This window comes from Pleurodeles waltl, chromosome 2_2, assembly GCF_031143425.1.
Source record: "Pleurodeles waltl isolate 20211129_DDA chromosome 2_2, aPleWal1.hap1.20221129, whole genome shotgun sequence".
NCBI classification, from domain to species: Eukaryota; Metazoa; Chordata; class Amphibia; order Caudata; family Salamandridae; genus Pleurodeles; species Pleurodeles waltl.
The window spans coordinates 877,409,595-877,433,278 of record NC_090439.1 but is presented as its reverse complement, the minus strand read 5'-3'; the positions used below and the strand labels follow the sequence as shown (position 1 = coordinate 877,433,278).

The 23,684-nt window shown below is 39.3% G+C and overlaps 1 protein-coding gene across 1 annotated transcript; it reads right to left on the bottom strand.

Moving 5' to 3' along the window:
* Positions 1-3,623: 3,623 nt before the first annotated feature.
* On the bottom strand, positions 3,624-23,346 carry POLR2K (RNA polymerase II, I and III subunit K). Its single transcript, XM_069220553.1, has 4 exons — positions 23,216-23,346; positions 22,755-22,830; positions 8,537-8,629; positions 3,624-3,766 (listed from the first exon to the last, which is right to left on the bottom strand). The coding sequence occupies exons 2-4, from the start codon at positions 22,813-22,815 to the stop codon at positions 3,744-3,746; spliced, it is 177 nt and encodes a 58-aa protein (XP_069076654.1). The 5' UTR covers positions 22,816-22,830; positions 23,216-23,346; the 3' UTR covers positions 3,624-3,743.
* Between the last annotated feature and the right edge of the window lie 338 nt (positions 23,347-23,684).

Genomic DNA, 23,684 nt, shown 5'->3' with positions numbered 1-23,684 from the left:
CAGTCATACGCCAACACACACGAAGTGCTATGTGGCAGCCATCATGGATTTATGTCTGCAGAAGCCAGATTAATCAGCATGTCTATAGGAGATCAGAGTCAGTGTCAAAAGGGGGCAATTGTGATCTCTGCAGATTTGACATGCATTTATTGCCTCGAATTTGCCATCAGTGTTCAGAGGCACTAACTATCATACTAAACATAATAGAGACTTTGGATAGGTAAACCACATTTTAAGGAAGAGCAACACACAATGATGAAATGGCTTTATTTTTTAGTTGCGTCATAAGTTGGCAAGTGAACTTGCAAATTCATGTTGCTACCACCTGAGTGCTTGCAGCTAACAATAACTTTGGCAACAGTGATCAGTATATCTGATAGCAAATTATTATTAGGTGTTCAAATAAGTAAAAATGCAAGAATAATGAATTAGGAATCACAAGCATTCACTCTTAGGAGAGTGACACTGTCAAAAGTATTGAGTGTACAATATCTCCATGCAAACATTGAATGTGGGCTCTGAACAGCATTGTAGTGGCCATCCCTAGTAAGAGCTTTTAGACAAAACCACAATAAATAATAATAATAAAAAAAAGAAATCAGGAATATATACATGTGGTTCCAAAAACCATGTACCCCTGTAAAGATCATGACTTAGTTTAGGCAGAGAGCTTTGGGTGAGGGGAAAGTAGATCACTTTTTGAATATTGGTACGAAACTGACTTAAGCATTTCCTTAGTACAGAACAGCAGACTTAATTAGGGTGCTAAGCTTTGCACTGTTTTAGGTTTCAGTTTAGAAACTTCACAAGTAGACTTGGGTACAAGTGATACCAATGGAAATACTGAACTGGGTAATGCTGACCAAGTGATGTCCAACAGAAACACGAGTAAAAAGGGAAGTAGATGAGTTACGTTGCCCTAAAACTAATATTCTAGGGGTTAAGACAGTTATAATTCACCCAATTGCTTTATTCAAATTGGTCCGACGTAATGGCAGGTTCAGGTACCCGATTTACATCAACAGCAAAAGGAAAAATATTTAGAGCCCAACAATATCAAGGTATACAGGTATGGCAAGAAAAATTAGACATGTAAGAGTACCCAATCACCACAACTTGAATCTAGAACACAGATTAAGTAAAGTGTATATTTCAGTTAACAGCATGTTTTAGAATGGCAACATCAGGTCACAAAGGGAATGTCTCTTCACCTTGATGTTAAAGTTCCCATGATGTATGTGGATGAGATTGATGATTATACTAAATGATACAAAATGAGGTGGTGGAGCGGGGATTTCAGTTAAGTTATCATTTTACAAGAAGAATTTACCTTCCATCAGAGAGAAATTCCAGCCATTTACTCGCAGACCAATAAATGACGCTGGCTAAGATTAACCAGGAGCTGTTAATAAAAATCAATCATAAATCAAAGTAGAGCTTCTTATGAGGAGAGGTTAAAGAAACTCAGTAGAGTCTCAGCATGAGCAGAGTGTTCTGTGAATGAAAGGAGCAATCTCACACACACAGAAAAAACAAAGCTTAAAGTGACGTTATAAATAAGACTTTAGCTTATGTTAAAAAAAAAAAATCACAATAAAACTCAAAGATTAATAGACGTTATACTTAAGTGACAAAATCACACAGTAAGACATTTAAAAAGAAAAAAACCCACAGAAGTTCACCAGTTATAGTTCAATTAGCCAAATATAACTTGTGCCCCAGTCATGCACTGCTGGTGAGCTCACATATTACTCATGACATGATAAATGGCATCATTGATTATATTATCCATGACACTGCTATTCACATTACTCCATAAACTCTTAAATCAATTTTCAAAACATTGACAGTGAATGGCCTACATTTATATACAGCACAGAATTGCATGTTTGTATGTATAGAGTAGAAATAGCATACCTCTGGAGACCAGTTAGGTTCAGTATCCTTTATCTACCAGTAAAGTTTTAATTATAAGCAGTCCTCCATGTTAAACAAGGTAGGGACTGAATGCAACAAGTTTAAGGTTTAGAAAATATAGTAGACCGTTGTTTAAAACCTGTTCCCAAAAATACGTAAGAAAAGCTGAATCTTCTGTTTACAAAAAGTTAGCCACCACTGGATGTCTGGGCATGTCTCCCCCCGTGTTAACTAGTTGCCATACACTGCTATAGATAATTTATATATTAACTGAAGGCTTATAAGGTGCAGGTATTTATTTCGAAAACATCTGAATATTTTCAGAAATTATATATTGTTGAAGAATGCATTATGTATGGGTTACCCATACAGAGTTTATCTTGCAGTAGGGTACTAATCATTGTTCTAAGGTTGCATGCCATTCTGCTAATTTCAGGAATCTTTATAATGTACTTTTACAAACTATTGGGGGTTGTCCATAGGGCCTGGCTGCACATGCCTTATCAGTGGCTAATGAATATATGTGAGGTTCTTGACTTAAGCTGTGGGCTAGATGAGCTGCTTAACATGCACAGCCCATTAAGGTAACTAAAGAATAAGCACTTTTTGACAGAGTTTCAAGGCCTACTATGTTGCTGATCCCATTAATCTATATACAGCCATTCTGAGTCTTAGGCAGCCCAATACAGTAAAAAGAAAAAGACAAGTAGAAAGAAAATAGGGTAACATAATAAATGTCACTATAAGTAAACTGAATATGCAAATTAGGTATAAACCAATTCAACATATTTTTAAGATAATGCATAAGCACTTTAGCACTGATTAGCAGTGGTTAAGTGTGCAGGGCCCCAAGACCAGCAAAAACAGGAGGTGTGAAGGCAAAAAAGATTAGGGGGAAAAACCACACCAACTATGCCAGGTCTAACACAACATATGCAATAGGGTGTTGCACAGAAGGCTTTGTCTCTGATCAGGCGTTGTGCCCTAATCTGTGAAGCAATCCAACTTGACTTGTTCTAGACACAACCTTTGTTTGTGTGCAGAGAAAACTGAGGAGACTATGAAAGTGCACGATTCTGTTTGGACCAAATAGCCTTTCAAAAACACTGATCTGCTAATGGTACTGAGGAAAATCATTTGAAGATTTTGCTAAAGGCTGCAGGCCTATGTTTTGCGTAGTGTTCCCTGAGTGAAGAATCAGATTAGATACTCCCATGGGACCCATACAGTTAACAACCAAATGCTACGTCACTCCTGCTTTGGATTTTAAAGTATACACATTCTCTCCTTTATATTTCCCAAAATATGTTTTCTTCATGTTACTTTCCATAGGGATTTTTTTTTTTTTTTTTCCAAAACAGGAATAGTGCCGATCCACTGGATGGAATTACACCAAATTTGGCAGAAAGGTAGATCTTGGTCCAGAAAGCACCCTATATTATTTTGTTTAACTCCATTCAGTAGTTTGAGATATTAAAGAAAATTCTAATTTGTATATATGCAAAGGCTCCATGAACCCTCCCGATCTCGTGCTGAGATCTGACTGACTGCCAACACTTAAACAAGGAGGTGTTGGCAAACATCTTGGGTCGGGGAAGGGGCACCCTGAACCCTTAGCTCTGGTGCTGAAGTCCCAGAGGTAAAGACATCTTACCGAGAAAAAAAATGCTAGATTGGTAATACTCATAATCATATGAAACAGAAAATCCTTCTAAAATGTTTAATAATTTAGTTATAGAAAAACACAGCCTTTTAAATCAGGGCAGAAACATTTTGCATAATCTAACAACTTGAGAAAAACAAGATTTCAAAGTAATGGAGGTGCGTCATCGGGCATCAAAAACGACCACTGGTACAAGATGGGTTAAGGAACAAATACTTGCAAAAGAAAGTATATTAAAAATGACAACTCTGAAAACTTAAGGCAACTTACCTGGCCATCACATTTTGTTTTGTGAAACAATCCTTGTGACTACATACAAAGAGCAAAATGCAATGAACACACAGAAATTATATTTAAAAGCACATTTGGATGACCTTATTTACCAGACCTGTTTGATCAAAGTGGTTACTACTAACATCATAGGTTTAATTTATTAAGGCATTTTATTTTAGGAATAAAAATGAAGACAATCTGAAAACTCCACTACCCTTTGACCATAAAGGGCTACTCAAACTCAAAGTGAGCCTATTGGCAGCACTAAAAAGGATATAAAGTACCTATTTTTTTTTTTGCATTAATATTTTGTCACACCAAATAAAAAAGTCACCTCTGCCCTGGATTTCCTATAGACATGTGAAAATATTTTTTTCAAAATGGAAAAACACCAAAGTCATGAAAAACAGGAAACTGAAAAAGCTAAAGCCCTTCTTAAGAGAAAAAAGATAAATGACTGCAATTGAGGGGTTCTGATGACATTTACAAGCCAAGAGGTGAAAGGCAGAGTGGTCTGTAAATGTCACCAGAACCCCGAGATGCCAATTTAGGACTATATTACTTGGTATATATTTCTTGTATTGCATAGTTTCTTGATTTTGGTGCGCTTTAAAAAGAATCATATAATTTTCCATTTACTATTCACTGTTGCCAGAGACTGAAGAAACGTCTGTCGATGTTTTGAGAAATGTGTGTTTTTGTTGGGGAAATGTGTTTGATGCAACGTGTATTCTAATTATTAGTCAAATTTTAACTGGAATTTTCACTGTAAGGAAATTAAAAACATTCCAAAATGTGCTCTTCGTTCGTGGCACATTGACACTATAGAGTATGGTGGGCCTGGCCAGGCTGAGCTTGTCAGATGTACTGATTCACACTCAGAGCATCATTGCCATTGTTTATTTTTTCTTTTAGATGAAAGCATCCTTTTAACTTTATTTCTTTAGGAAAATCAAATTACGCAATCAATTAGAGGAAATATTTCACAGTTAAGACCTATTTTCTATCACATACGAGTTCTGAACCCACTGGAAAACCTTTAAGAAGACTGTTTGTCCATAAGATTATCCACCTTTTCTGCATGGTCACTACAGAGTTTTCACCTTTCGCTTGACCCTATTTTTTTTGCGCTGGCTTTAGAATTCTCTGCATTTTACTCCTGCTAACCAGCAGTAAAGTGTGTGTGTTCCCCCTTTAAACACGGTTGTATTAGCATAATCCCAAATGGCATATTTTTCTTGCCCATAATTCCCTAGTATGTCGTACAAAGTGTACCGAGGGCCTGGAAGTTAACTGCCACCAGTGGACTGCAGCACCCATCATGCCATCTACTACAGTAGCACTACAAACATGGATTCGGACCTACCACTGTAGCCGAACTATAACAATGTAAAAAACTGCAATTCTATCAGCCAAAATAAACCCTCTTTGATAGATAAGAAAGTTCATTTTAAATATTAAGTCATCCATATGTAGGCCTTGTGGCCCAGAAGGCATGGAATTTAAAAGTAGGACATGTTAACTTTACATTTCTACATATCCTTACTGTGACAAGCACCCAAAAGCTATTTTCACTTTGGTAGGGTAGCGGTCCTGTGCAGAAAACCAGAGTGATGATTAAAATACTAATACCAGATCTCTCAGGAAAGGGACCAGCTAGACAAATAAACAACTATTAAAAAACCAATTCAATGGTTAAGTTGGATTGTAATATTTAGAAAAAGTAACTCTTAGAAAGCTACTTCCCCCTGGTCTGAAGTTCTCGGAGGCTAATATGGATTGCACCTCAAGCTTCACCCAAGCTGTACTAAGGTGTGATGAGGTGTGAAATTCTTCCTGAGAGCTACACAAAAGGTCACTGATTGATAGGTTGATCTGAATGGGCAGGGATGATTCCTTTGAGCCCAGCAGAAGGGTGGGGGCTGTACCCATCCTTTTGATACCCCAGAGTCACAAGCATCACAGGTCTTTTGAACCACATAAAGCCCCTGGGGTACACTTGAAAGAGGGAAGAACAGGATGCCAAGACTATGCTTGTGGATCCACAGTCTGGTTGCTGAAGGATTCTGCTTTTGTTCTACCAGACTTCTGTCTATAGGTCTATTATGGGTACAGTGGCTGCCTCACACTGGATTTTAGTGTTGAGTGTGGGAAGGACACTAGGATTACCATACTACACCCCCCCCCCCCACACACGCACACACACACCCTCAGGCTTAGAGTAGTGTATGGGAATACACAAACCGGACATCTACACCGGGGGCCACTTCCTGGACCGGTCTGTGATGATAACTGGTGACCACCATTTAACGATGGACACTCTTTCTTAACTTAGACTTTGGGAGATGTGTAGGGAATGCCAGGCCTCTTTCTCCATAGCCCCCAACATGCAAGGTACTGTAGCTACCTATTCCTACTACATACAGGTCCCCACACCATACAGACTGAGGATACACAGACATATCCTAAGGCTAGAGGACCTAGGTATTGAAATCACAGATAAATAGTGGAAACACTGGTGTGGGTAGACTAGATGATTGTCCCTAAAGAGTAGACGGAGCCTAATCCATTTCAAATACCTGCACCAAATCCATTGATCCCCCAGGAACACGGGTAATGGGAGAGAAGAAGCAACAACACGGATAATGGGAGGTTCAGAAGCACCAGTGATAAAGGGAGCGTGGGAGCTTCAGAAGCACCAGGGGTAAAGGGAGGGCTTGGGAGGAGAGATGCACCAGGGGTAAAGGGAGGGCTTGGGAGGAGAGATGCACCAGGGGTAAAGGGAGGGCTTGGGAGATGAGAAGCACCAGGGGTAAAGGGAGGGCTTGGGAGGTGAGAAGCACCAGGGGTAAAGGGAGGGCTTGGGAGGTGAGAAGCACCAGGGGTAAAGGGAGGGCTTGGGAGGAGAGAAGCACCAGGGGTAAAGGGAGGGCTTGGGAGGAGAGAAGCACCAGGGGTAAAGGGAGGGTTTGGGAGGAGAGAAGCACCAGGGGTAAAGGGAGAAGCACCAGGGGTAAAGGGAGGCAAGAAGCACCACTGATAATTGGAGTGAAGAAGCAACACAGATAGTGGGAAGGAAGACGTTAACAGATAATACGAGGAAAGAAGCTACACAGATAATAGGATGGAAGAAGCAATACCAATAATTGGAGGAAATAAAAAACACAAACAAACGGGGTATGGGATCGGGGTACGGGATGGGATGAGAGTGGGATATGTGGTGGGAGGGAAGAAGCAACACTCAAGAAAAGAAAACATAATTAGTTAGGTTACTGATTAAATAATAGGTCATGGCCTATTATTCAATCAGTAACCCGTCAGTAACCTCTTCCTGATACCAAACTAAAATCAGAACATTCAAACTGCAATCTGGGCCCACTGTAAGTGAACATTGCAGGTGAACTTTCAAGCAACTCCGAGCTTACAGGTAGTCGTGGTTTAAAAAGCAGCCTATATGCAGAAGCAAATGCAGGATATTGTTTAATCAACAGTATATTTGTGGAGCTTCAATAATATCACGAGCACAAAATCAAATCCACTTTTCATTGTTTTATAAACAATGTATTCATGTAAGGTAAGCAAAGCCTACACATTTTAATTCCACTCAGTGCCCACTGTAAGCTGCATTTTGATGAACATTTTTTTTCAAGCAATCCACTCCTAAGTAATCATTTAACATACAAAAATTACATCACTGGTAACATTTGTAACATAGTTCTATAACAGGTTGCTTGGCCACATTTATTTCCACTGGCAAGGCATAAACCGACCAGCATAAATAACAACCTTATACATGTGATGCACCAGTCAGATTCCAGCAGCAGAATGTTTAAACTTGTATGCAGTTTAAATATGACAGCCATCCCCAACTTAATGTTTCTTTAATGAAACATTGCCAATGTGGTGTTTCTAGTCAAATCTTGTTTATAGTGATGAATCTAGAAACTAGGATCAGCAAAAAAAAAAAAAAAAAGGGGGGGGGAGTGGGAGTTTCGGAAGAGGGGCTGGCCCTCCTAATGGGGCCTCAAATGATTCAGGAGCAGGGGTGCCAGGCTCTGGCCAAAAGAAACATTGTGCTGATAACAGGGCTTTGTTTGTAAGCTGAAAAAATGTATCACCACCAAACCGCTCTGCAATGTTTTGTCATTTCTATCCAAGCTGGGAGTGTGTTGGAGGAGACTCCAAATACTCTTTAAAATCACCACCCTTACCCCCAATAATCACTCTGTGGATAGTTTTACACATCAGTAAAACCCACCTGACCAGAATAGTATGTTTGGTATCAAGCATTTGATTGCATTTTAAAAACAGTAACAGAACTTAATACAAAGATTAAATAAGTCTAGAAATATTTCAACATTGCCAATTTTCTTTAAATAATTGTGAAAAATTGGGAAGGGGAGGGTGTGGTTTCCCCTCACACCGTTGGGTGCATTACACATTTTGAAGTTCACTGTTTCAGAGTGGTAAAGAGAAACTTGTGCCCATTCTAGCATGTTTCCTGGAAAATATATTTTTTTTAGGAAATATTTTTCAAATGTGTTTTATGATCCCACACGTTCTTTTTATTAACGTCAAACAAAACTACGAAATAAGGAATAAAAATGTCTTAGTGTAATCAACAGTATAACCTAAGTATATATGGACTATGCCAAAGCTCACACAAATGTAGAGAAAGGATACATCTCTTTGTTCGTTTCTTGTACATTATTCTGTAGCCACATTCTCTGCATCGGATGGGATCTCTGGCTTTAATTTCATTTTCGGTATGACACTCTGTAGAAGAAAGAACCGAAGAAACACTGTAAATCTAGTACCATCCTAAATATATGCTTTAAATAGTTATTTTCCTAACGAGCAACTGTGCTCATAGCATGCAAGGCAATTCTGCAATGTATCCAGTCCATCATTCTGATCGTCAGAGAACTCAAGAAGCAAGAGACCACACAAAATCCAGGGCCAGCAGGTAAACAGAAGCATCAACCTTATATCCGGATATTTTAAATTAGATGGATTAAACGTTCAGAGCAAATCAATAGATTCTTTATACGATGTGTTGCCTCAAAGGGACAATTTGAGAGATACGTTGTATGAAGTATACCTGCTCTTTAATTGCCTTTTCTTTAATTCAGCACTATCATCTTTCACACTGTGAAACTTGAACATTACCTTTAAGCACATTGGAAGGATTTTTTAAAAAGGTCAAATACAAGGACAACATAATAAACAGTTGTTTCAGGCAGATTAATTATTTCTTAGGGGCACCGATTTTAGAAATTGGTGTCAATTTCAACACAATTCCACAATGTTACTGTTTTCAATGTGTTTCCTGTTGAACGATTTTTTCTTTTTTTTTTTAAATACATCATCTGTAATGTGGTCCTTAATGGTCTTATATTGGTTCTGGTTAAATTTACAATCCATTTGTGATATGACCAGAACCCCTTTACTAGAATGTGTGCACACACAACCACACTGAAAAACAAACAAAGGTTCGAGAGTAGGTAAGTTAGGAAAATGTAATGTATTATTTCTATATAAAACCAACAAACACTATAACTTTGTTGACATTAAGATTTGAACTTCTAATTTGTGCCTCGCCCAAAACTTGCTATAGCTCTTGCACCTCCATACACAGTATTGTGAACTTGTTAGCCAGGCTACATTAACTATAAATCACCCCTCCCTCACGCACACACTTATACCCTTTCATATTACATCACTTATAACATGTTAAGTCATAATACTCATAACATCTCAAATGACATCATTTATGGGAACACTGCATGGAAGAGGGCAGAGTAACTAACTAAGTTATAACTTCTGCATTTCTAATGTTTGTGTAGTTTAAGTTGGTTTTGTATAGAAATAATAAATTGCGTTTTCCCCAACTGTAACTAAACCTGTCTATTTTTTATTTGCATTTGTAAGTTTTTTTAAATTACTTTCTAAGCATATAATGTTGTTAATTATGGCCCTAAGTAGTTTACATTTCTGTTTTGGTACCGTGGTACTTTTGCGATAGGCCAAAGCTCATTGGGAACATCAGTATCCGCATTTTCGTTTTCCATTCAATGCAGTTCCTCAGTAGTATTGCGATACTTTCATGAAATTAAAATTGTCTACATCAAATAATTATATTTAATCCAATAACTAATAACAGTTTTCCTTTTTTTAATTCAATGAGTACTGCAGTACTTTCTATGTAGTTTTGTGAAAGCAGTGGTACTTCATGAACTTGGAACAAAATAAATAAAAATTAAAAAAGCTACTTTTTCCTAACTAGAGGCTTTGCTCAAATGCCTGATTTCGGTCTATACATTACAAAAAGAGTAACGAGCTACATTTTACGTTAAAACAAAATTGGCTGTCTTTATCTTGCACAGGCTTTTATTAACCAATAATATTACTGTCATCGCCATGTACCACGGCATAACACAAAGGTACCGTAATATAGCACAGACCAATATGTAAATATGGTTATTTAAATACAACTGAACAAATTCATATCAATGCCCACCCCCGCAGCCCAGGGGACTGCCACCTTCCCAGGGCTGAAATAACAGATAACATGATGAAGGGTGTCAGTCACAGACCTCTGGCCCCGGCAGCCACCACCACCTCCCAATGGCTAAAGTAAAAGTTGGAGGGGGCCACGCAGCCCCCCTTGTGGAGCCAATAATGGCCATGGGGACCACCCTCAGGGGAGGCTCTTGATATGCCCAGCGGTGCCCACCCTTGGGGACACAGCCGTTTGCTCAGACGTGGAAAGAGTCAACACTTAACTTCCAGCAGGTGAGAGCTGTCAAAGTGCTGGAAGTGGAGGTTTAATCTCTTTCCCTGCTGGCATCTCTGCGCAAGTTATAGTTAACTTAGGGGGTGAGTTATTGTTAGAGTTCTTTCAATTAACTATAACTTGCACCCTTAAGAAACTATAACTTGCGTCCTTGTGATATTCAGTTTAGTTTGGTCCAACAAGCATTAATCATGGTTCTGAGAATCAAGAACTGGCCTCTGAATATTAAAAACTGTTCTACAATTGGGTTCAAGTTAAGGATCTGACCATGTTGAATAGATCTCTGAACATTGCGCAACTCAGTGCTCCAATATCTTAAGCCTACAGTGGATAAGCAGCCCTGGTGTTTCAACAAACCCAACAACTGGATAGATGTCACATAGGGTGCCACATGCTTGATAAATTGCAGGCTTAATCGAAAGCAAAACTGGGCTAAACACACAGAGGCCATGATTGACAAGGTTCAAATTTAGAATGCAAGAACTCAAAAAGACTTCGGCTGCAAAGGTCTCAACGAGGAGCAAGTGTCACCTACGCAGTGTCCTAAGAACCATCAGCATACCCACCGTAGTTGGTATGTGAAGTATTTGTTTAATCAAGTTAATGCTTAAAAGAAAATTTGCCAGACCAAAATCACAGGACAATTTCTCAGAAGGAACAGTGAATCCTGGATGCTCTTATAATCATAACTTATGAATAACCAACGTACTGGCATATTCAGAGTCCTGCATTAATAAAATGCTGCCCTATAAACGGAGTCAAGCATAAACCGAAATATGACACATTCAAAGTTTAGGTAGATTCCAAAGCATGCCATAGTATCAGCCCTAGCACAATCAGCAAGAGTATTATTAGAGCTCTGATATATTGAGACTATCATAATTTGTTCCCTGGTACCAAACGGGACAAGTTAATATTTATACCAGACAATTAGCTGTTTAAAGAATCCCACGTCTTGAACAAGTAGACATTTCACAAAATCCCAGACCGGTCATCACCATGGAGCTATCCTGCAAGCTGGCTTGAAGGTTAATCCAAGTAATTGCCACTTGACTGTACTCAATATTTTATCAAATGTCTTTTTTTTTTTTTTTTTTTTTTTTAATCAAACAGTTTTACAGAGCTGCTTACTTGGGACAGAAGGTAAATCGAGTTGAAAAACCCTGGTTCCTCACAATACTTTACCCAGAACATTATATAGTCCTACCCAAACCCCTTTATTAAGGACTGTTGTGTGCCACCCAGCACAGTCCACACAAGCTGCACACACAGACAGACTTTTTTCATAGATATACTACAGGAGCTGGCGCGCACAGGACCAGCCCCTGAAGATAACCAAAGTGTCTTGCCAATTTATTCCACACTGACTGGGACAGCAAATCAGCATTGAGACTGCAAATGACTCGCACCAAACCACAGCTCTCCTTCACCTGGCCCAGGCATGCAATGAACCTAGAGTGTGAGTTCACTTTTGCGTCGACACACCTATGCTGAATCCCATGACACTGGATGGGGAATATTTGCTGGCCGATGTAGCAGCTGGCCCAGTCATCACGGTTCCTGCCTGCTTATTGTGACCCTAAATGCACCTGGGCCTACATAGTGCCCTGCTTACCAGTTGCACAGCAGCCAGTTATAAGGAAAAAAAGACTAGATATGTCAATATAGGTAAAGCAGGATAGACATCAATATGGGTGAAACAAGACAGAACTCATATACACCACATACCGGCCTTTACCTACTACTGCATACCAAGACTGCATTCTGATAGACCGCTCTGATGCGCTCAGCCACACATTTACATTGACTGTCCTCACAAGCAGCAATTGCTGGTTATTGTTAATACAGTACAGCAAGCTGTTGTCCCGTAAGAAACTGAAGCCAACCCCTACAGCATGTGATCAAAATTTTGGTACAAGTGGAACTTTAACAACCGACTGTCGATACCAGAACGTCAATGCACTCAAGCAAAACGTGCCAGTGTCCGCTGCTACCCTTTAACCTATACATGTTCTCATAGTGGTATGCTTACTACCATCTATTAGTAAACTCTCTGTACATACAACCGCAGCACCTCGCTGAATCTTGTGGAGCGGTCACCTATCTGACTACTTCATATTTTGCAGAGAAACTAACCCAAGAGTTAAACTGTCCCTCTTGCTGCACTCAGCAAAAAAAGAAAATATACAACCCTTTACAAAAACCTTACGAAATACAAATAATGAAGATAACAAAAATGCTGTAGTTGTTGCACTCGTAGCTCACTTAAATCCAGAACTTAACCTAAACTGCAAAAGGTTTGTGCTACAACAGGCAAAACATGAGTTCAACAATTTCTGTACTCATCTCAGAACTTGCCAGCAAGTGCATTGATGATGTCCTCTCCCCCACTGACGGCATTCGAGCACAGCAAATTCAGGGGTGTTCATTCTTGGTGTTTTGACACCTCATTCTGTACCCTGGGCAGGTCTGCTGAGCAATCAAATGGCTGTGCTTCAAATTTAGAAGCTGCGTTGGCATGCATGTCAGTGAAAGATTAAGGAGAACCTTCAATCCTGATTAAAATAGAGTGCAAAAGATGCACAGAGCAGACAGCACGACAAAAGTGAGGCAAAGTAACCAAAATGAAGAATCCCTCTGTGTTTAGCATAAAGGTGAGAATTACACAATGGATGAATGTCTAGCACAAAGCAAAACATGCTCGGCCTGCAGGTGACAATCATTTTGTCAGAGTATGCTGAGGCTGCTGTCTGTCTAGATGTGGTGCACCAACAGAAATGAGATCACTGCAGACACGCCTCAGTGGCCACAAGTGTCTGGAGACACCACAACTTAAAGCTATAACACTGATGGTGATGAGAAAGACATTCTTGATCCAGGGATCGATCAGACTAAGTAAAGTGCGCACCACCAAAATATAAAGTGCAAATACAAGGACTCACAGTAGCCACCTTGATATATTTAGAATGTCCTGCTAAAACATTAATTGCTAAAGCCCAGTCCCAAACTGCATCAGTAAAGACTCGCATCTATGCATACAGGGGGCCTGCACAGCTGCCAGAGGCTAGGATTTTGGAATTCATCATACCCCATTAAAAAATATATATAAAAATTTAAAAAAAAAATAATAATAATAATTACATTCAAAATCAGCACATACAACTTAAGGAATGTAATGGCTGAACACCTAAGCAACATATTTTGTTCACACAGTAGAGAGCTGGACAAGATGATTAATCTACCTAGAACTTTCTACTGTGTGAGGCTATCTGAAGTCTAAGCCTACTGAGCTGCATTTAGACCAATCCGTACAACAGGTAGCCCTCCGCCATAGAAGTAGACAATTTCACCTGCAGCTAATTTTTAGAGGTAGAACTCCAAAGGCTTAAGCTCTTGAGAAAATGTCAAGCAGTGGCGGTCAAATTAAGCCATAAACCTTCAGAAATGCCCAAATTAATATCCATGCTCCCTGTTTTTCAATTTTTAACAAAAAAAAAAAAAAATGACCCCAGAAAAGTCTTGCTGAATCTAATCACAGAAGGAAATCTATAAAAAAAAAAAGTTAACAAAGATTTATATAGATATATATTATAGGGAAAAAAAACTATCTATATCGCATTCGATTTAATCTCCATTTGGTAGAAAAAGTTACCCCCACCATCACCCCTCCAAGTAGAAAACTAGACCAGCTCGAGCTCAAGTGTAGCATGGCAACCAATGGCAAATCAAACCTCTCAAACTTTGCATACCGATTGCTCTGCAATCTTGCCAACTCAAAAAACAACAGATCCAGGGTCTAAACCCTTCATCCCCAGAACACAAAAGTTTAGGTCAGTTAGGTCAAGCTTATTTCTTTCATTTAATCATATTCCAGGTAAGAGCCACTGAGCTGTATTAAGATCTTTATCACCACATTAATCATTTAAAGAGGTTGTTTTTGCAATTATACTGTCCTTCAAATGGACAAAACATTTAATGGCCACATTATAAGTACCAGCAACTACAATCTGGTTATATTTACTGCAAGAATGGAATTTTAGTCATCGTTAAATTCAGTTAATCTAAATGTCTGGTCATTCAGACGATCATCTTCGGACAAATGGATTTGATATTCCTCATACAGATCAACAACGTGATGGAGGGAGTCCAACAGCATGTGCAGTGCAGTAACTGATTTAAGTATCATGGTCCACAGTTCTAGATCTCCTGGCATATCAAGCTTTCTAGAATCATCTAATTCATTGATTGTGTAAGCCGACCCTGCAGCTAGAAGAGTAATATATTTGTGACCAATCAACCCAGGGGTCCCGAATGAGGATCTGTATTGGTTTAGGTTACCAGGAAGGTAAAACACAAATAAAACAGTGTGGCTTTCAAGTTGCCTCATTAACAACAGTTGCCTTCTTCTTTCCTGGAATTTAGTTGTCCTACAGGAGGGCAACATTAACTAGCTAATTTAAAACTCTCACTGAGTAGCTCTGATAGACTCGGTAAAGGATTTGGTCTTTGATAATTGTTATGTAATTAACAGTCCTGCATGCTGTTCAAGCAAAGGCCATGCAAGGGGCAACCTAGCCATATTACTTTCAACAGCTTTCAATTAGAATATTGAATTCTTGTTGGGACCTATTAACTATATCCAATATAAAAATAAAATGGTAGGAGTATAATCCATATAATAAAAACTCACTTCTTCTACTTAATACACACATACATACCCCCAAGGTCAGAAAAACTGGAGACGAGTAAATATATTTAAATTAATTGATAGTGCAATTGCAAATAATCCCAAATCTCTGTTGTTAATTGGGGGTGATTTCAATGTGAAGAGATCGTAACAATTTAATGAGAGTTTATAGAAATTAAGAAATAGAAGATGTTTGTGCCATAGTGTAATCACTGTCATACAGCTAACTTGAGGTGTAAACAACTACTCTTAATACAATTGGAGGTACTCTTATTAAATGCACAAATTGTACCTGATGTCCCTGCAACACAGACTAGAATTGGCAGGTGTGGATCATCAATAATCAACTACATAATCTCTACCTATGATGCATCTGCCCAGATCCTTAAATTGAACAAGATGGACCAAAAGCACATGGACCACAGTTGTCTAAAGTATCCATCAAGATCCTGCTTCAATCTACTTAAGAGTAGTTCATGGGGACTGGTAATGGTCAGGCTGACAAACAGGTCTGTATTGACTGGAATATAAAAAGTATAGATCTTTCTAATAAACTAATCTTGGGATATTTGGTCTGAGGCAGGGATGCCAAGTTTGATATAATAATTATAGAATCGAGGGGCATAGAGAAATTGCTAAGATAGGAAGAGACTCAAAAAAGAACCAAAAGGCAAAAGGAAATTTGTGGTATATTTCGAATTAATAAAAACTCACTAGAAAACAATCTGTTCCAAACTGAAAATCTATGTAAAGCAATTCAAGCTTAAGGAAAGCAAAAACACTGTCTGGCTTTAATAAGCACATTATTTAATCAATATTGGTCCAAATGCCATCAAGCCACTACACATAAAATTTCAAGGCAATTTTGTAGATTAGTAGCATTTAGATGTGGGACCAAAAAAGAGCATCACAGCCAGATTAATTTCACGGAAGGCGTGGTGGTCTTATTATATTAATACACTCTAGGCACAGAATAAAAATTTATCAGCTCAAGACTCTCTCCTTGATCTTTATTTAGCTCAAAGTCAGCACTTCAAGGAGGTCCTCCCCGGTCAAGTAAACAGATTGTTAATTATATCATAGAAGCTAGAATTTCGGGAGCTATGAAACCAGATCAAAATCCAGTCTTAGCCCTGAAAAATCAATCTGAAATCATGGGGAGCTTTTCTTAGCACCATTGTATGAGCAGTGTTTTGAAACAGGTTGTATTTCAAGCTCATGGGAAGGAAGTATCATTATTCCACTGTTTAAAAAAGGTGACAGATCAAATCCTAGTAACCTTAGGCAAATTTCTCTCCCTGACACAACTGGCAAGATTTCTGCACAAAATATTAACAGCTACAAGCCTGGGAATATGAAAACTGAATTATTCCACAAGAACAATTAGGTTTTAGACCTAAATGCCAAGTAACTGACAATACTGCAGTTGTTAAAAATTTAATTGATAAGTAATTTGAGTCTCCAAATACTCTACGCCACTTTTATAGATTTCTCCACAGCTTTTGACAGAGGCGATAGACCAGTTCTGTGGGAACAACTAGTTGGATCAGCCATTCCGCCAAACTTGCTAAGAGTGAAAATTGCACTCCATACCTCAGTTTGGTGTAGTGCTTTGATGGTAGTGAACAAAGTGTTAACATCCGAGATAAAACAGTAAATGAACTTAAGCAGGGCTACATATTGGTACCACTCCTATTTTGTTGTTTTAGTATGATCTGCCATCGTATTTCTTAGAGGTTAGGAAGTAAACCCTAGAATAGGAACTGAACCCCTGTACCTCTTGGTGTATGTGGCATTATTTGATTTTACACCAATAGAATTACAGATGACTATGGGTTATACAGAAAAGCAGCACCTTAAAATTAATATTTCTAAAGCAAAGGTGTTATCTTTCAGGGGTAAGAGGTACTGCGATCTATTTTGCTGGTCAACAGGTGGTGAGAATATGGAACAAGTTACACCTTACACTTATCTTAGGTGAGAAAACTATACTATCTGGGAGAGTAAGCAAAATTTTTTATTAAATGGAAGCACTGCCTAAGATCATGCAGATGCACTTAATATTCTTTTGAATTCCTCGGGGAGACGTAATTTTCCAAACCTATAAGAAATTTATAAAGTAAAAATTCCACCCACATAAATTTCCATTAAGAGTATTTACAATATCAAAATGGTCTTGTTTTGACTTTTATGAAGGAAAACATTTTCAGAAATTTAGCAAAAGCAAGTTCCATGATTCCAATCAAGGCTTTAAGCCTTGAATTTGGCCTCATTGGCATTTTTACACATTCAATTGCACAGGATGTAGGAAGGCCATATAATATAATCCATGCAGGACAAAGGTCCTCTCAAATAATTATTAAAGCAGGAATTGTCCTTAGCTTGACAACAGAATGATACCTTTGTAGTAAATTTGCACAATGTAAATTTTACGGTTTAATGATGTGCCTCGATTTCTGGTCTCCTGGACAGATGAGATGATAGCTTACAAATGCCTCATCAAGACTGAGATGTGAAACAGAATACTGTTCTGGATTAAAAATGTATAACTCTTTTCCAAACAGTACTCTGTGATAGGGCTCAAAGCTATTTGTTCTTATCGCTAGGCCATAATGCAAGAAAAGTAATACTTTTACTGAGGCTTGGAAAGGTTCCTTTGAAGTTCTTTACTAGTAAATGGGTTAATCTGGGAACATATCCCCTTATGTGCCAACTATGTAATGGAGGGAGCCAAGATTTAAGCCATATGGTTTCTTGCTGTCCAGCTCTTGTTAACCCCCTTAGGTATCTTTTAAATCCCTTTCATTATAAATATAATTTAATAATTATGGAAGAATGTTTGTATTTATTATTATGTCCCTTCCCAATGAGTGTGTTTCAATCCTTCTAAATCCTTCAAGAACGTCCTGAAAATATTTTCTCTAGGTTTTCTGAACTAATATTTCCATTAACTCTTGATTTAAGTAACCAATGTAATTTTTTTTTATTTTTTATTTTTTATTATTTTTCTGTATTATTATGTATATTATTAAGATGGTTGACCTCAGTTGAGGCCTGAATCAATCTTAGTAAAACTTTAATCTAAAGAACCAGTGGAACCTGATTGCTTTAACAAGCAAATTGCTGACTGACACCAAAAGGCAAAATCACAAATCAAGAAAGCGTTTTCCATAAAGTGGGCTGTCACCCATTATCACCTATATTCATACTGTTGTAAGTTCAACCTGATCACTGGATACAAACTTTTTGTTTCGCTATTCAAAAAGGCACCATATATCCACCATAATCAAGAAGTGAAAATTGGGCCTTCAGCTCCCAAAATACTAAATTACAATTGTGTACAGAACAGATTGGGGGACAGACGCCAGACAGAGAGAGACCTTTTTCCCCCCCTGGACACGTCAATCGAAAATTCTGCATCCAGTCTCTGAGGCAGTCGTTTTTTCAGCTTGCACCACCACTTAATACTGCAATTACTTCTGGCTGCTTTCAGAATATGATGGCTGTTGATCACTAGGACCTACTAAAGCAGTCTCAAACAGGATTTAGGAGAGGGCATAGCACGAAGTCTTCATTAGTGGCAGTGGTTGCTAATGTCAGAACCACTGTTGACACCAGAGAGGCTACAGTGCTTATTGTGTTAGATTTGTGCAAAATCTTCAATACTATGTCCACCTCACTTCTGATATGGAGTCTTACTCAAGTGGGGGAATCAAGAGAATAACCCTGAATTTTCTTAGTTATTTTCTTTCCTAAAGACCTGAGACTGTCAGATGTGGGCAGTTCACTTCCATGCCCTTTTCTGCAGCCCTGTGGTGTGCCTCACAGCTTGTCCCTTTGCCCCACCTTATTTATTCTGTAGGTCATTCCTCTGGTCAAGCTCCTTCAATCTTTTGGTCCCAGTGTATTTAGCCTACACAGACTGTACATAGATCATAATTACGATTAAGGATGACACTGTTTCTGTTGCTCAAAATGTTAACAACTGTGTGTTGGCAATCAGTAAGTGGGTTAAGGATAATCCCATAAAACTTAAGAGCCGAGAAAACAGATTCTTCATTTTGGTGGTCACTCCTCGGTTTGGTCTCACAATTGGTGGCCTCCTACCATAGGCTCACCCTCCTGTTCCTACCTAAAAATTTGGGGGTGGCGTTTGAAGAACATCTTGCCTTCGACATCTATGTCAATCATACAGCTTCTTCTTATTCCAACATAATTTGCTGCCTTAAAGCCTTTCCTTTTATTCCAGAGTCAGCGCAGAAACTTTATTGTTGCCTTAATATTCTCTGGGTTGGCTTACTGCAATGCCTTATTCTTCAACATTAAGCACAATTCTTTAACCAAATTACAAACTGTACAAAATGCTGCCACCAGCCTCATTTTGGATATTCCTAAATTCAGAACAGTATTCCAGGAGATTTTAAAAATTGCATTGGCTTTCTGTTAAGAAAAGAACGTCTTTCAAAACTCTTTGTATTGCTCATCGTGCTCTGCAAGGTCAAGGACCTTACTTTTTTGCCTGTTTAAATTTCAGCTGCACCATCTCCCTGGACTGCTACACACTGCACAGGGGAAACAGTTTATCATTCCCAGATTTCAAAATGCTAGATGGGGAGGCAGGCCTTTGTCCTTCTTACTGCTCAGCTCTGGAATTCTCTTTCTCGCTATATCTCGGCACTAGAAAAACACTTTTTTAAAATAAGGTTTTTATAGAAAATTAGCATAATGAAATAGAAAGCATAATTTCAGAATACACTTAATAAAGATATCCTAGGACAAAGTTTATCACCAAAAACAGTTATCTTTGATAAACAATGATGAAAACAACAGTCGGCGGTCCATACCCACACCCAGTAAACTTGAACACACCCCCATCTCCCCTTCCCGCTTATGTGCTTCGTTCCAATAAGTGGTGCAGGATAGGTTCAGAACAAATGGTCTATGTAAGTCTGTGGTGCATCCATTCTTAGCTTAAGGTTCCCTGAACTCCCTCTCCGTCAAAGTGAGGGTGCAATGATTACCTCACGTCACTGCATCCCTGGAACAGGTAATTCTCTGTGGTTCCTTTAGCTCAGACAACATAGCGGACCAAAAATACAAGTCATCCTCTAGTTTATCATCCCTACGAACATGCCTTATTTGCACTTCTTCTGTGACTGCCCATTCAGGAACCTCTTAATTATGTTGTATATGTGAGGGGTATCCGTTTGAGCCACTATGAGCTACTCAATTTTCTCTTTGCAGGAGACAGAAGCAGGCCCAGCAACACCCGTTGGATCTCAAGCGGCACAGCCCATCCCGCAGTATTTCCCGTCAGTAAGGGGGCAGGGATGGGCAAGACGATACCATATGTATGCTGTTGGGGCCCCGTGCAGCAGGCTGGTCGAGTGGTGTATACAGCACGCAAGGTTTTTGGAGTGAGGTATTTTTTGGTGTATATAATGCTATAGCAGCAGCTTCAATCATGCACTGGAATTAGGTGGCCACATTCCCCCATGAACCTTTACCCAGTCTCCAGTTGTTAGAGGTTCCCGCAATAATACTCCACCCACCTGGTCTGTATGTTGAGTATTGGTGTCAGTATATTGTCGTGTAGCACCCTATAGATGTGGGAGATCAGTCTACGGCCGTGGGCCATATCTAGTAGTCTTGTTAGGGTGTTGGGGAGGAGGGGCATCAGGGAAGGTTAGCCACACTGCGTGAGCCAGGGTAGAAATGTTGATATATTGAAGGTACTGTCCTGCACCCAGTGAAAAGGATTCTATAGCTTTGTCCCATGTAATGAACTGCCTCTCAGGGTAGAGGTAGACACTCATTTAATATTTGGATAGAGCCTGAAAACTTGAACTTGGCTCTTTGCTCAGTAAGTATGGTTAGGGGGTGGGTTTTACACATCTTTTCTCTAGTGAAGAGCTGTCAATTCCGAGTGCTGTGACAGTTTATAGAGTAGATGTGAGCTTTATAAATTATATTTCACGATACCTTTGTTTCTTGTGAGCGCTGATCTTTGCACACTCCCTGAACGGCAACAATACTATTATTCATGGATGCTTATTCAAATCATCCAGTGGTTGAGACAGATAGTGACAGACAGCCTTTGAACATAGAACACAAAAAATGTACAACTGAAGAAAGTAAAAGCAAATCAGCTACCAACTGCAGGGATGTGGAATTCCGATCACCCTGCACATATTGTTTGGGGCCGAGGGCAACATGTTTTCATGTTTATTTTGTCCTTAGGACAAGTAGGCCCAAGCCCCTGCAGCACAAACCCTTTGACTGTAAATAAATGTTTTATGGTCATACTGCACTACTGACAGTGGTTACAGTAAAAAAATAAAAAAAATAACACAAGTGTACAAACATGTTTGAAAAGTTTAACAATATGAGGCGAAGTATAATGCTATCTGATTAGGTGCAAATGTTTGCAGAAGCTCGTAAGCAAGAGTGATGATTCTTTCCTTTCAAAATAAAATTTTCAGAAAAAAGTTTTGCTACTATGAAATTTTAGGTGCTATTTCTTTAAAGCGTCATTTAGTAAAATGTGTTGATGCATGTGAGTGTTTCCCAAAAATATTTCAATGGAAAATCAGTGTAACCACTTTCAACAAGATTAAGGGAACCATGAAAATAAACAGGCACTGGCAAAGCCAACCGATGCAACATTTTTTGTGAGTCTTTCAGTTTCGTCAATGCATGTCTTGTTTTGACATGGCTTTTGTAACCCTTTATTGTTGTGGGAGCTGCTAGGCCCACACCATTGTAACGAATATTGGCAAAAAGCAAAAAAAGGTTTTTGGTCTTGAAAAGCAAACATTGCAACCAGTGGTGTAACAAAGGCCCCCCTTCCCCCAGCCCTACTCTAGGTGGCCCATTCAACACAGCACCTGCACTGAGGGAGCCGGGAGGGGTCCCTCCATGTTCTTTGTTGGGGTGGTGGCACCTCCAGTTTCGTCACGCCACTGATTGCCACAGTAGTTCCTGGCACTGAGCAAAACTACTTTGTGTGACAATACGTTCCATGTGGAAGAGCAGAATGCAATCCCTCACAGTAAAGCCAGCAGATAGAGAAATAGTCGTTTAATAAAAACAAAATGTCTTTGCTAAAGCCAGACATAATTAGGGACCCAATTGTTAAAGAAAGTCACAAAAGTGCACCCACAGTATATGTCTTTGAATTAGTGGCTTTCATGAATTCACAAGAACTCACAGTCAGGAAATCGTACTCTTACAAAATAGTTGTGAACTGTGTTTTAGCACCCGCAAATATGCAAATGTAGAGCTAAAGTACCGAATATAATTAAAAGCCGAGAAATTACAAATTTTACATACAAATTAATTCCAGCAAAGTAGTCATACGACAACGCAATTTAACTTTACAGAAGACCACAAGAGTTAAAAGGACCAGTTAATCTTACCGCCACAGATATAAATCATTGGTTGCTGCTTGGGGGGTGGTGCATCCTTCGGGGGCTCCATATTTTGTCCTTAAAACTGAAAAGCAAATACTAAGTTGGGTAAAACTTAACACTATACATTCAAAAACACATTTAGAAGAACATTTGTAAACTAATCTGCACGAATTAGCAATACGCCAACAGTGTCGATTTAAGTAAGACTCTGATATTTGAAGTCGAAAATAGCATTATTCCAACAGTCGTCCGCCTAAAATAACCCCTGCTTCAGTGAAAGCCAAAGGGGAGGATACATTCCCCCGATTTTGTTATCAGAATCTCCCACTTAACAGGTATAAGACGTCGGCATGCATGCTGTAGGACGAAAAAACGGCGCCACTCTAGAGCATGGGACGGAGGTCTAAAAAACAACAGTGGTTAGGAGGTTCTGGTCCGGGGCGAAAACCGGGTGGGAAGCGGTTTACCTCTTTCATCACATCCACAAACGCTATCCCAGTTTGTTTTCGCAGCACCCAGCACAACACGATCACCGGAACTCAGCCGCAGGAACGGCGCATGACGTATTACGTCAGGAGCGACGTCTTTTTCCAGCGCAGACACTGCTTGTTCTAGACTGAAAGTGAGCATCAGCCAGAGGTAAACTCAGACTGGCACCCCCGGGGCACCCAAGAGCCGCATGTGGTGCAAGGCATGGGAATGCGAGTGATTGACATGTTGGAGTCGCTCTGGGGTTTTGGGCTTCATTGGGACCTCTCCACGTGGCCCAAGACAAGTGGCTTTTCGGTTCTGCCTGTCTGGGTTTTCGGGTTGCCTGATTTGTGGGAACTGGGAAGCCGCTTCCATTATCCAAACTACACTTTTCAGAAAGAAAAAGTGGAGTTTTTTTTTTTAAACAAAATAATAAAGACGTAACTCCTCCCCCCCCCAACCTCC

Bases quoted from the DNA above. Each gene is read 5' to 3' on its own strand.
- POLR2K (XM_069220553.1), bottom strand. From the start codon at position 22,815: ATGGAGCCCCCGAAGGATGCACCACCCCCCAAGCAGCAACCAATGATT. The intron at 8,630-22,754 runs GTAAGATTAACT...TTTCTTCTACAG, and splicing joins AATGATTTATATCTGTGGCG to AGTGTCATACCGAAAATGAA. The intron at 3,767-8,536 runs GTATCCTTTCTC...ATCTTGTACCAG, and splicing joins CAAGAAACGAACAAAGAGAT to TGGTCGTTTTTGATGCCCGA.